This window comes from Hyposmocoma kahamanoa, unplaced genomic scaffold (genome assembly GCF_003589595.1).
Source record: "Hyposmocoma kahamanoa isolate Upper Pololo Valley unplaced genomic scaffold, ASM358959v1 204, whole genome shotgun sequence".
In the NCBI taxonomy this organism is placed as follows: domain Eukaryota; kingdom Metazoa; phylum Arthropoda; class Insecta; order Lepidoptera; family Cosmopterigidae; genus Hyposmocoma; species Hyposmocoma kahamanoa.
In genome coordinates this window covers 2453242-2466320 of record NW_020653728.1, presented here as the reverse complement: position 1 = coordinate 2466320, position 13079 = coordinate 2453242, and the positions used below count along the sequence as shown (strand labels likewise).

Below are 13079 nucleotides of genomic sequence, written 5' to 3'. Positions count from 1 at the left end.
TATTTTTAAACATACAATTAAAAAGGATTCTAAAGTATATGTTAAGAAAAGAAAGTTAGAGTCAAAGGAAGAGTTTACCGACGATTCGATATTTTCTGTGACTGACCTTTATCGAAAACTGGAGAGGAAAAGGAAAAGACATAAAAAAAGGAAGAAGAAATAATTTCAGTTCGTTGTACTTTTGGCGAACGGAAGTAGATTACAAACCGGTGATAAAACGATTATTTAGCGAATTACATGCGCTGTGGACTCTGTATGTCACGCTTTGGCTATAGGATACGTCGACGGTTACCGTATAAGTAAAGCAATACAGGACAGCAATCATTGTCAATTTATCCGGGTCATGGCTGAAAAGAAATCGCACGAAGCGTACAAGTTTAGAAATGGCTCAAGCTTATTTTAAACAAATTGAAGAAGGTTCTACTCAGTAACTCAATTGTGAGTGCAATGTCAATAACGTGTTTGAACGCATATTAATTGATTGCATATACAGTGCGGATGAGAAAGAACACTGCACAGAATCAAATTGCTCTATCAATAACGTTCGGCGGAAAATACCTGTTCTTCATGTAGATGAAAATAAAACTATAAACGAATTGCAAGAAGCCGCAAATACACTTATAGATGCCCAAGAAATTACTAAATGCCGTCGATTTAACTGCAATGGTGTTAAATCATTTACTTTCATCTTACGAGATCTTATTGCATTTGAATTTAATTCACATGAATTTATTTCGATTGACGATCCGCCGCCGACCAGTCTGTTCTTACAAGACTCAGAATTTCATTTAATGTCAATAATAGAATTTATTCCTCCCTCACCTGGAGTACAGATTGATCACTACAAAGCTCATTGCTGGAGAAATTCACAATGGAATTGTTACGATGACCAGTCTTCGAAAATAACAAAGAGCAAAAAAAAGATGATTCCGCATTGTATTATATATCCGCCAGCCATACCTTAAGGTTCGTTTACGCATCCTCGGGGATGATCACTACCGTGAACTAAGGTCTAAAATGGATAACCTACTGAAGCCTCCTTTCACTCGCTCTGAGTATTACAAAAATTCCTTTACGATTAAGGCTGCAAAATTGTGGAACGATCTCCCATTTGAAATCCGACATTCTAAGTCGCTACCTATTTTCAAAACCGGATTGCGTAAATATCTTTCTTCACAGTCCTAGTCTGCAACGTGTGTATTAGTAAGTATAAGTTTATTTAGGTATATTTATATATATATATCTACGTAGGTATAATATATCATTATTTATTAAATATTTTATTTAATTTTTTTATTTTGTATTTTTTTTTAATTTATACAATTTATTTTTTTACATTTTTATTTTTATATTTGTAAAATTGGCACACCACGTCTCCCGCTCCGATTAGCTTTCCTCTAACTCTAAGGTTGTCTGGAAGAGATCGCTCTTAGCGATAAGACCGTCTTTGCCCACATTAGTTTTAAGTTGTTTATGTACTATTCTTGTTCTTGTGTGTGAGCAGTAAAGTGTTTATCTATCTATCTATCTATATATGCTAAAAAATATAATTGTTGCTTTCCTGTATTACTCGCTCTATATAAACTATTTTAGTTTTGTTTCAAGTTTACTCAAGTTTTTAAGTTAAGTTTAAGTGAAAAGTGGTACCTGATGTATAGATAATTTTTTTAACATATATAATTACAACTAAATTCTTTGCTAATACTGCGTTATGATGGTTACCTACCCTCTCGGTTTTATACATCAGCAATCTCACCTAACCAGTTTGCCTCGAAGTAATTGTTGAACGCCTACACTTTATATTATGGCAATAAAGCACTAAAAACTTTTGCTTTTTTAGTTTAGTCAGGCAATTTTTAACAAAATTTTCAATCGGTTATATTTTTTTAACTAATGTAGACAGGAAGCGTATAGCTTTATTTCGTGAAGGTAGCAATTATTGGTAATACGTACTTCTGGAAAATCTACTCCCTTCATGCTGAACAAAGGGCGACCAGCCATCCTGACGTCAGAATGGCTGGTCAAATTTTTTTTTTCATTTCTCAGAATACCATAGCTAGCAATTATTTAGAAAAGGTAGCAATTCTTGAATATACACTCAGTGCCAGACGCCACAGGCGACCAACCATCCTGACGGTCACGAAAACCGCTGTATTCAATATGTAATTTAGATATACAAATGAATTTTTTAATATCAACTGAACCACATAGAACACGTATACTACTTATACGATATACATTTTTCAAACGGCTTTGATTTCGTTAGTAGAAAAAATAAATTCTGAAATAAAGCAAGCGTCTCTGGCGCTCGACCCAAGCAAAATGAACCGTATTAGCACGGGAAAAATTAGAATTTGCCCTGAGGTAATATCGACACTTAAGCACTGAGTAGCTTTTAAAAATAAATTGTAATTTTTGAATAATCGTTGATCTCCATTCAAGTAATAATTACCAACAAAGGCAATTTATTTATTTATCGTATTGCTTATTCGTAACATATATATTTATAGCAGCAGAATTTGACTTCGTCTGTGACATATCTACGAAAGACATCTCTTCTTTAGGGGTTTTTAAAAATGTGTAAAATGGAACGTTAGAGCTTCATATCTCATCCAACTCACGGTCGCAAAGAAGTTTTACTACAAACTTTCGAATATTTAAAAACTTTTCAACTTGTACTGAAACTTACCTCTTCGTTTTTCTTTCTTCTTTTGTTTTAGTTTCTTCTTTCAAAGCGGTCTCACGCGATTTGTAATTTCACAAATTCCCTCGCAGGCCCGCCCATTTCATATTAATAATGAACCAATTACATAATGACGATACACAGCCTCTATTTTGATTGGCTGGTTACCACGGACAAGTCTCTTAAAACGTAATCGGTGAAATCACGGTCTATGGAGTGCTGAGACTTTAGTCTTCTTTGTGAGACGTAAAAAGGCGTATTTAAATAAAGAATAAATCTCTAACGTTTTATTTTACAATTTTAGAAATCCCTTACAACAAATCATGCCTACAAATCGGTGTGATGTTTCTGAATTGAAAAGTGAATCTTTAAAAACTTGCGTTCCGCAGGTACAATACCTTACATACAACCAGCCACACGCAAAGAATATTTTGTAATTGCTGAAAGAGACAAATACAAAATACTCTGAGTCGCTAAAGATATACATTTTAGAAATATGTATATTATTTAAATAGACAAAAGACACATTTTTGTGTGGATAAAATGGTTTTAGAGCGTCGTTAACATCGCTCAGACAGCGGTGCAATTAATGTTTATGACGTGGAATGTATTATCCCCAATCGTAGACTCGTTAATTTGACGTATCTGAAAAAAAACTAATTCGTACCCTTGACGTAATAAGGTCACATCTTCAAAATAACAACTTTTCAGTGGAGAGGCTTAATGATTGTACACACAAAATTTTCTATAACTTTTTTGTGCTTAGGAGTCTATACTACATCAAATGGCTTTGGTTGATTCCGCATATAAGGGAAAGTGTTGAATAAATAACTTTGGAATGAATATTTAGTAAACTTGAGGATATACGCTGATTCCTAAATTTACGATAGAAAAAAACGCAAACTTACCTCGAAATTTTAACAAGAAAACCACATAGATACACCATCGAGTCCTATATAACCAGAAATAGAGACGAAATGTCATTTAATTTATTTGAAAACTATTCTGTCATATCATTCCTGTGACAACTGCGCTCCGATTGCCAACCCGAATTCGAAACAATTGACAGGTGTCGTCAATTGTTTCACTTCAAATCGACCAGTTAACTTGAGTTTTGCTATAATGTTCAATTACATATTTAGTTACCGATGAAATATGATTCCGTTTGTTTTGTAGTTAGATGTTTTGCTGCTTTTCCCCACACCACCGAATGGAACAGCACGCCATTGTTAGAGATATTATCTTTATTACAGTAAATACAGAATATTTTTGGAATATACGGAGACGTACACACAGGTCAGTTGTTGACGATGTACTATTTCAGCTTTCTAATTTGTAATTTCAGTGCAAACGAGAGTTGATATTTATAAGTGATGTATCACTGATGAGTTACCAGGAGTGTATTTATTTCGTCTCTATTTTTGGTTATATATACTCGATGAGGTACACATACCAATGATTTTTTTTATATCAACTGAACTAAGTAGAACACGTATACTATACGATATAAATTTTTCAAGCAAAATGAACCGGACTAGGACGGGAAAAATTTTAATTCAAGCTGAGGTAGTATATACTCCTAAGTACTTTGTGTTAATTGACGACCTCGGGGTGGGGCCATTAACACTCTGGGCGCTATGCTAGCCAGAGAGCTATTTACTTCGATTCTGTTGTACTCTATCTATAATTATTTTTTTACTAGGTATATGGTTGTCCATCAAATAGTTTTCACCGACTACACTAGACAATTCACAAAAAAAAAACTTTGTGTCTGAAGGGCTCGCTATAGTAGAGAATCGACTCGCACTTGCTTTCATAGGCTACTTGACTAGCCCAGTTCCCCATGTCAATGCGGTTGAAGAGTCAGTTTGTTTATAAAGCGATTATGTTACTATGTAGGTTTAGTAATATCACATTACGTAACCTAATTGTAATAGTGATTAGATTAACTAATCTAAAAGTCCGTATGTCACCTCGATAAGGAAGTATTTGTCACATTCATCATGATGAGCAGGTGGCCACAGAGAAACTGCAATGGAATCGTGGTTTTACAGGTTATTTTAATTAAAACTCACCGGGCAAACTGTGTCATTCTATTTGTAGCCGACAATCCGCACGCTCATTAATAAATTACAAGGGTTTCGATTAAAACTAACAGTTTTATTTCAAGATAAGAAAGAAAAGAAATTATTTGTTTAATTTAGTACATACAAATTCACGAAACTCATATTAAAAAGTTTTGGGTTAATTCTAATTAACCTCGTAACTATCTCAGAAATAAAACACAATCCCAAAACCATTTTACCACACGCTACAACAATATGTGAAAGCATCATATTATTTTTCAGTACTGAATACATAAATATGAAACTTTACAAGAAACAAAAAATACATAATATACATTTGAACATAACTTAGAGAGAAGGCGAAAATTACACGTCACAAGAGTTTGGAAGACGCTCTCAAACTAAGAATAGAGGCTAACAATTTTAACTTTGAAGAGGCAACCCGGGCCCTCCAAATACGGGTGTATACAGGTTTACTTCTTAAATTCTAACAACTTAACAGGACTATATTACTAACATCGAAATAACATCCTTTGTTCCATGATCACTTTAAACGGTAATAACTCTGTGCAGGACGGGGGTGGGAGTCGTCGTGGAGAACGATTGCACGTTTGAACATACCTTATATATACTTGTGAAAGAGTTCGTCCAAAGAAGTACTGCCACCTTACCTATCTCTGCCTCCAAGCAGTAATGTCAGCATTACTGTGTTCCGGTTTTGAAGGGTAAGGGTGCTGGTGTAATTACAGCCACATGGGACTTCTCAACTTATGTCTCAGGGTGACGGGCGCAGAGGCAGTGCCCCTCAGATCTTTGCGATTTAAAGCTCTCAGTGGCACTGCAACTGTTATGACAGGCGGTAGCTTACCATCAGACGCACGGCTTGTTCGTCCCGTTACTTGATATTATAAAAAATCTTAAAATGTACAACAAAAACTTAAAAGTTTATATTTGGTAAATTTGTAATGTTTTGTGAAATGTCTTGTATAACACCAACAAAAGTTTTTGTTATTGGTGTTAGTAATATAGTCGTGCTAGGTTGTTAACATTTCAAAAATAACTCCGTATATTATAAGTATTTAGAATAATTAAATATGCAAACCGCTTGAAAACAAACGCCTGATTTTGAAAGACTTTAAACGCTAACATAGTATAATAAAACAAGTAGCAACTTCAGTCTGTTCGGCGCGTCAATGACTCACGTCACTCGTGTAGGGCTGTCACATTATTATTTTTGTTGTACCTACGAGTTGCAAAACATGATTTGGAAAAATTAAGATATTCATCACAGTGTTCTCGTGCTATGTTAAAATATTCTTTATTAAATGCAATACTAAATTAGAACAACTCATAACAACACAATAGTGACGCGTCCTACTGCATTCCGGCGGTACATTTCTTAGCCGCTTTGTGAAAAACGCCACGTGCTATTACAATACGCGACGTAGGTACTTTTTTTTAGGCGAATTGCAATCCAGCCAAAGCCGGATTAGAAAACGGCCGTTTTGCAAACCGGCTAATCGAAATATAACACGGCGCTTTATACAATACGGCTGCGACATAATATATACAGTATTGTAGGACAATGTTTAAGCTAGGAAAATTGTTAAACTTGTAAAATAAAAAAGAACATTCTTACATATTAATATTTCTATACCAGCATAGCAGATTAGTGTCACGATTATTGTAGAAATAATCACGAAATTGAAATCAAATACGAGTTTTGCATATACATAACGATACATTTATAAATCAAAAGAGAAATAGACACATATAGAATAGGAGACATGAGCGAGAACAGGGAGGACGTATGCATCATTGCAGTTATGCGTGGTCGAGAGTTGTTGGGGTATGAATCTTCGCTTCCACATCTACACGGCGAGCGGCTAGAGAGGGGAATTCCCTACCTGCGGACTTATTTCCCGAACGCCATAACTTGGACCTTTCAAGATGAGAGTGAATAGGCATTGTAGCAGCCACATACGTGCCAGAATGTCTAACCCTCTTCCGACGTTCAGGCACGTCTTAGTGCAAGCAAAAGTAACAACCCCCAAGCTGAAGTACTACCCCTCAAAAAAGGGGGAAAAAAATTATCATAAGAACAACTTAACGTACCAAACGATATTACGAGGCGTCGGTTATTTGCAATAATTAATAATATATAACATCAGATAAACTTAGTGATATACATAGACAATAAATTCCCTGTACTTGGACCTGATTTGAGCGACAATGGACGTATTTCTTTTCAAATGGTGACGTTGGACGAATTCTTCTTTTTTTTTTATTAGACTGGATACAATAAGACTTGGGACAATATGCACAATTGACCTTCTCGGTTCTTTGGCTTCGTCGCTCCTGTCGATTTTTATGTCTGTAAGGGATTCATTCCCGTAGGCTTTGACCGGTTGGTCGTTGTGTCGCAGTAATTTTGTTGTTTTCCCGTGGGCTTTGACCGGTTGGTCGTTGTGTCGCAGTAATTTTGTTGATTTCCCGTAGGCTTGATTGGTCGTTGCTGTCGCAGTAATTTTGTTGATTTCCCGTAAGATATGACCTGTTGGTCGTTGTGACGCAGTAATTTTGTTGATGGTTTTTGACTGTCGTTACTAGCGTTGACTGCTCTTTAACTTAGTCTATCAACTAGCGTCGTGTATATACTTTGAATTCCGTGGATATCCTTAATTTTTGCTCCTATCATGGCGAGCTTGCGTCTGCGATGCGACAGTCCATGTAAAATGTCACCGTAATGTTTGATTTCTCATTGTGCCGTGAATATCAAATATGTAAATGGTCGCTGTAAGTACGAGGTGGTTTCCAATTGCTTGTCTGTTTTAACGCTATTAATTACTGAATGAAGCATATTTCGTTGAGTGCTGCGTCAGCGGTATTCTTTGTTTATGTTGTAGCTCATAACTGTTTAGTGTCAATTGTAATACAATGTTGCTGTTCTAATCAGTTGTAGTGCTGCCATTGACCTCGGTACTTCCTTCTTTATATAATAAGTGGCGTCATGGGCGTCTCATTTGCGGGTGTGGTTGTGCAGCTGTAGGACGCGGGGCGCGTGGCGACCGTGCTTCTGGTCGATGGGCGTTTTCGGCGCAACTGTTTTTAGGCGCAAGCTTCGTGTTCGATGCTTCAAAATTTCTTCTAGACGGGCTTACCATTTTACCGGCGGGCTGAATGTTGATTTTCTTCCGTGTGTTGCTGCCATGTCGGAGTCCACTATATGCGGCGGGCTGTGTTCTTCCAATCGGGGTCACCAGTTTACCATGGCGCAGTTGAAAGGTGTTGGCGGTAACCACTTCGCCATGGTACTTTGGTGGAGAATAGACGAGTCGTGGGTTGGTAAATGACTGTGTTATATTTTGTTTGAGCTACTTATTTCTACTAATTTGGTACGGGTGTCTTACGCTGATTCACAAGGCATGGTTGTTACTTTTGCTTGTACTAAGACGTGCCTGAATGTCGGAAGAGGGTTAGACATTATTTAGGTGTGCATGCTACATCGTTGACCTTATCATCACTTTCCATCAGGTAAGATGGGAGTCAAATCAGCACTTATTTGTTGGCTGGCCCATGATTTGCCATTTTTAATGGATTATTTGCTTATCTAAACGTAGGTATCTGTAACTCAAAAACTAGAAGTTATAAAAAATCTTCTTATGTATAAATCTGTACAAAATTACAGGAAATTACAGCCGTACCCAAGGGCATCGTGCCGGACTTCTGTCTGGCAACATTTCTCTTTTCAATAGCTAAAGGTATTTTTTAGCGGAAATAACTGCTAGCCTTGTGGTCACCGAAGGCTTCGACAAGGCGATCTGACAGCTCGCTCGCTCACTCGCTATTATATTTATATTATTTCTCAAAATTGGCATACATAGTCCTTGTGTCGGTAATAAATCACATAGCCACAGCTAAAATATTTCTGGCAACAAATAACTGGTGTAATGAATGACGCGTGCGACCCGCGCTTTGCAACTCGAGTGCACCGCGAGATTATCCGAATGTGTGCGTCTACGTACTACACACGTTTGTATGAAGTTACACTACTTGTTTTATTGTACTATCACGTTAATCTTAACTGGATAGATTTAGAGTTCAAAATATACAAATTCTCTTAAAGATAACTATGGGAATATCGATTATAGTTTTCAGAAATCGGTAAATTGGTTTGCGAAGAAATAATGATTTTACCGGTTATTGTTAACCGATTTCATTCTTATTCAACATAATCTACTACAAATTACGTTTATATACTTACGTAGCTTCCACAGGTATGTCTGGTTCACCCACCAGACGTTCTGCTCTGGCCTGAGGTGGGGGGTACGGCTGGATTAGTGGTTGTGTGTGGTAGACTACTCCTGGAAGTAGATCTTCTATGTCATCCTAGAGTGAAATAAAATAGAAAATTTACTTTACAAATCCACTTATTATAAGGTCCTTGTTTAATTAGTCCTATAATAGATGTATGTATGTGCACTTTTCTAAATGCATATGTTAAAACGGTAGCGAACACAATGTATACTTTTGGATCTTAAGGCGTTAGTGTTGATCCTAAATGACATGTAGGTAATTTATACTTAGATACAAAAATTTTCATAACTCCACATCAGCATCATCAACAGCATTTCGACCTTGTCTGTCCTGTAATCTGTAATAGTAACGGATTTGTAGTGTTACTGGTTGCACTTAATATGCCGCTGACTTGTCGTTGCCGAGCGCAGTTTGCTTGCGCAACCATTTTGGTGTCGGCGGAATATCAGCGGTGCAAACTTATAAAGTTGGCATCATTATGCTGAGACGAAACCTTTTCACATTACATTATTTGTTGTAACCTTCCTTTTCTTGTTATATGTAATGTGGTGAATAAATGCTTTATCTATATATCTATCTATACATCATTTCAGCCATTGCTGGACATAGAACTCCTTCAAAGATCGCCACGACGGCGACGACCAGTCTTGCGCTGCTTGCATCCAACGTACTCGTTGTCATCGTCTTCTTGTACGTGTCACCGCTTGAGAAGTCTTTGGCTCCATCGGTTATATCAGTTCTGTGAGCAATGTGCCCTGCTCATTGTCACTTTAATTTTACAATTCCTTGGGTTACATCGGTTATTCTGGTTTTTTGCGGATCTCCTCGTTTCTGATTCAATCTCGCAGTGAAACTCGAAGCTTAGACTCGCAACATGGCGTATGTTTAATACTATGTTATCATAAATATGTCAGGAAAGAACGTCTTACTGACCTCAGGTTCGTCTGACTCCCTATACGCAGGGCAGCTGATTCCCGTGGAACACGGTCTAGATATTTCAGGTCGGTTCGCAGGGTCGCAGCCTCCTCCGGCCGGGGAACATTCCACACCTCGCACTTGGATACCTTCGCCACACGATACTGAACACTGTGTGGAAGGAAATAGGTTTTACAATAAAAAAATATACGTTAAAAAAAGCAGTAAGATTATTAAGCAGTTAAAGAAACTTATAACAATACCTATTACTTAATTTATACAAAGCATTATGAATTTTTTGTCACTATTCAAATGTTAATATGTCTTTCTCGTATTAATCTTTGACGTATATCAAATACGTTGTGTCAGCGTCGTCGTGGGTAAACCCTGCAGTGCTGCGGGCAACCGCCGCGGTTATGTGAGCAGCCGCGGCAGTTATGTGGGCAACCGCTGCGGTTATGTGGACAACTGCTGCAGTTATGTAAGCAACCGGTGCAGTTATGTGAGCAACCACTGCAGTTATGCGGGCAATCACTGTAGTTACCTTAGTAACCGGTGCAGTTATGGGGGCAGTTATACCATCGCCTTTTCACGGCCATCACTTCCAAAAGTTGTAAGTTAATTCTATTATGTTATTTTTAAATGGTTTTATTTGATAGTTAGGTATTAGTTTTAGTTAGCGTTAGTAAATAGGTCATGGACGCGAATAAAGTTTTATCTGTCTATTTAGTTATCTAACTTTTGGAAAACGTGTGTGGTCATCAAACCTTCGTGGTCCAGCAGTGTTTTGAAATTTGTAATTACCTTTTGAATTTTCGAAACAAACAGAGCTGGAAATGAACTAGTGAAAACTGTTTTCCACCCGTCCAAAGCAAAGTTTTATTAAAAAAGTGTATCCAATTAGAGTGGCGAACTATCTTTTCGGTAAACTGGACTCTCGGCAACTCGACAAATAGTGCTGCCAATCAATGCGCACGATACCTTAAACGAAAATTGAATTTTCGACGCGGATGGATGTTACGATAGTATAAGTAAGGCTAATTGTTACACAAAGAACAAATTTGGTGCAACAATATCTTGAAATCGAGGTATTACATTTTATGTTTAATTAAGTTAAATTATTATTTTTTATCTTCGAACAGGAATAGTGCAATTTCTTTTTTTGACAATCGTACTCGAGGTAGGGGATTTACTCATGTTGAATTTGTTGTATTTAATTGATTTTGAAAGAATTCTTTACATCGAAATTTAACTTCAAACTACCCATCTCTACTACCTAGGTAGACAGGTTGGTATTGAAACTCCCTGAAACTAAGTTCTATCGCACACTGAAAGTTTTGGGTCAGAGTTTGGCTGTTTCGATACCGGTTAGTTGTCTTTACTTAATGTTTGGTCGGTATCTATTTGGTAAGGCTTAAAAGATACATTCGGTGAGCGGTGGTGGCTCTTTGGGATAACTGTTGCCTCGCAATTGTGAAGTCGAATATTCGAATCCCTATGGCTGCATATACTTGGCTATAAATTTGATTTCTAGTGCTGTGATTTATTAAACAACACCCGAATCGAACGTCAAACTGTCGTATTCGAAACCGAACCGAAATGACGTCCACCCGTACGTTTATTCGAACTTCTCGACCGGCAAAGGCTACAAACGTTATCCAGAACACAGTTATCGAATGAAAGTTACCGAACGTCCCATTGTTTTCAAAGCAAGAATGTAACATGGAAATCTCTTAATACTTTAAATAAAATATCGATTTTATTCAATTTTATCGTATCGACAAAGATATCGTATCCGAATCCGAATTGAACGTTTAACTCGAATGTTCTGAATAGCTCGGAAAACGCCCTTCGATTTCGACAACGATGTCCAATCGAACGATTCGGTTATAATATCGAAGAGTTCTGAATCGGGGTCCAGTCTATCCAAGTTTTTCGTATTTACATAACGAACTTTGCTTAAGTTTAAACAAGGAATTGTTTTTTATTTATTCGTTCATTTCCTCATTGTCTCATACTAATGCCGCCAATATCAACAGAATCTTTGTCCTGCAGAAACGTGCAGTTAGGGCAATTTACAATCTGGGCCCCAAAGTATCTTTGAGAGATAAGTTTAAGGAAATTAACATTCTTACACTAGCCTCACAGTACATTTATGAGAATGTAATTTATGTTAAAAGGAATAGTAATTTATTTATGAAAAATAGTGACAGACATAACATTAATACGAGGAATAGAAATAAACTAGCTTTTCTTGATAGTCGTCTTCACAAAGTCAAAAAATCATTTAAGGGGCAATGTATACGCTTCTATAACAAGATTCCGGTTGATATATAAAATTTGCCTTACACGAGGTTTAAACTATAGTGAAACAAAAACTTTATACTAAAGGTTATTACACAAGTTCTGCGTACTTGGATGACAAAAATCCGTGGTAGTAACCCGTTTAGCTCATGGAGGTAGTCTCGATCTCTGATGTTTCAAATAATAAAAAAAACATATTGTAAATGTTATTTACAAAGAGCAACCCCTAGAGTTTCTTGCTCATTCTTCTCAGGGGAATCTGCCTTACGAATGAGCGGTAGAGTTTAATATTGTGACGATTTCAAGTGTAATAATGCTTACCTATGAAATAAAGATTATTTTGAATTTGAATTTGTATTTGAATCATTCCACTCAAGTCGAATGATTGCCGATGCCGAATGCCCCTGTCATTCGACCGGGAACACGAGTCGAATCAGACGTTTGAAGAGGACGTTTCTCTTTGATGTCCTAATTGTAGTTTTTTGACTAAACAACTTAAACAGAGTAATCCCATTTTAAACGAGAAAGAAAACTTCTAGTTAAAATTTTATAAATTTAAGCGAACAAAGAAGACGGCGTAAAGTTTTTAAATAAGTAACATTCATTATTTAAGAAGTAAGAGTAACAGTACTTTGTACATTGTTAGTGATGTGTAAGGCTACTAGTGTTGTAGAAGCGGGGGGAAAAGCGGCATTGATATTGTTCCCCCATTTGTATTTTATGTTTTTTTTTTATAATACCAAGTGAAGGGACGAACAAATAGTGCGCCTGGTGGTAAGCTACTCGCCTGTCCA

The 13079-nt window shown here is 36.8% G+C and overlaps 1 protein-coding gene across 1 annotated transcript in view; it reads right to left on the bottom strand.

Annotated features, from left to right (window-relative positions):
- Nucleotides 1–13079, bottom strand: part of LOC113227250 (ADAMTS-like protein 1) — a gene marked incomplete at its 3' end in the record, with an annotated part of 291597 nt that overhangs the window by 31670 nt on the left and 246848 nt on the right. Inside the window, exons 7-8 of the mRNA XM_026460145.1 lie at nucleotides 10000–10152; nucleotides 9014–9138 (exon numbers count right to left, since the gene is read on the bottom strand). Of these exons, the coding sequence (XP_026315930.1) occupies nucleotides 9014–9138; nucleotides 10000–10152 (278 nt within the window). The remainder of the gene's footprint in view (nucleotides 1–9013; nucleotides 9139–9999; nucleotides 10153–13079) is intronic.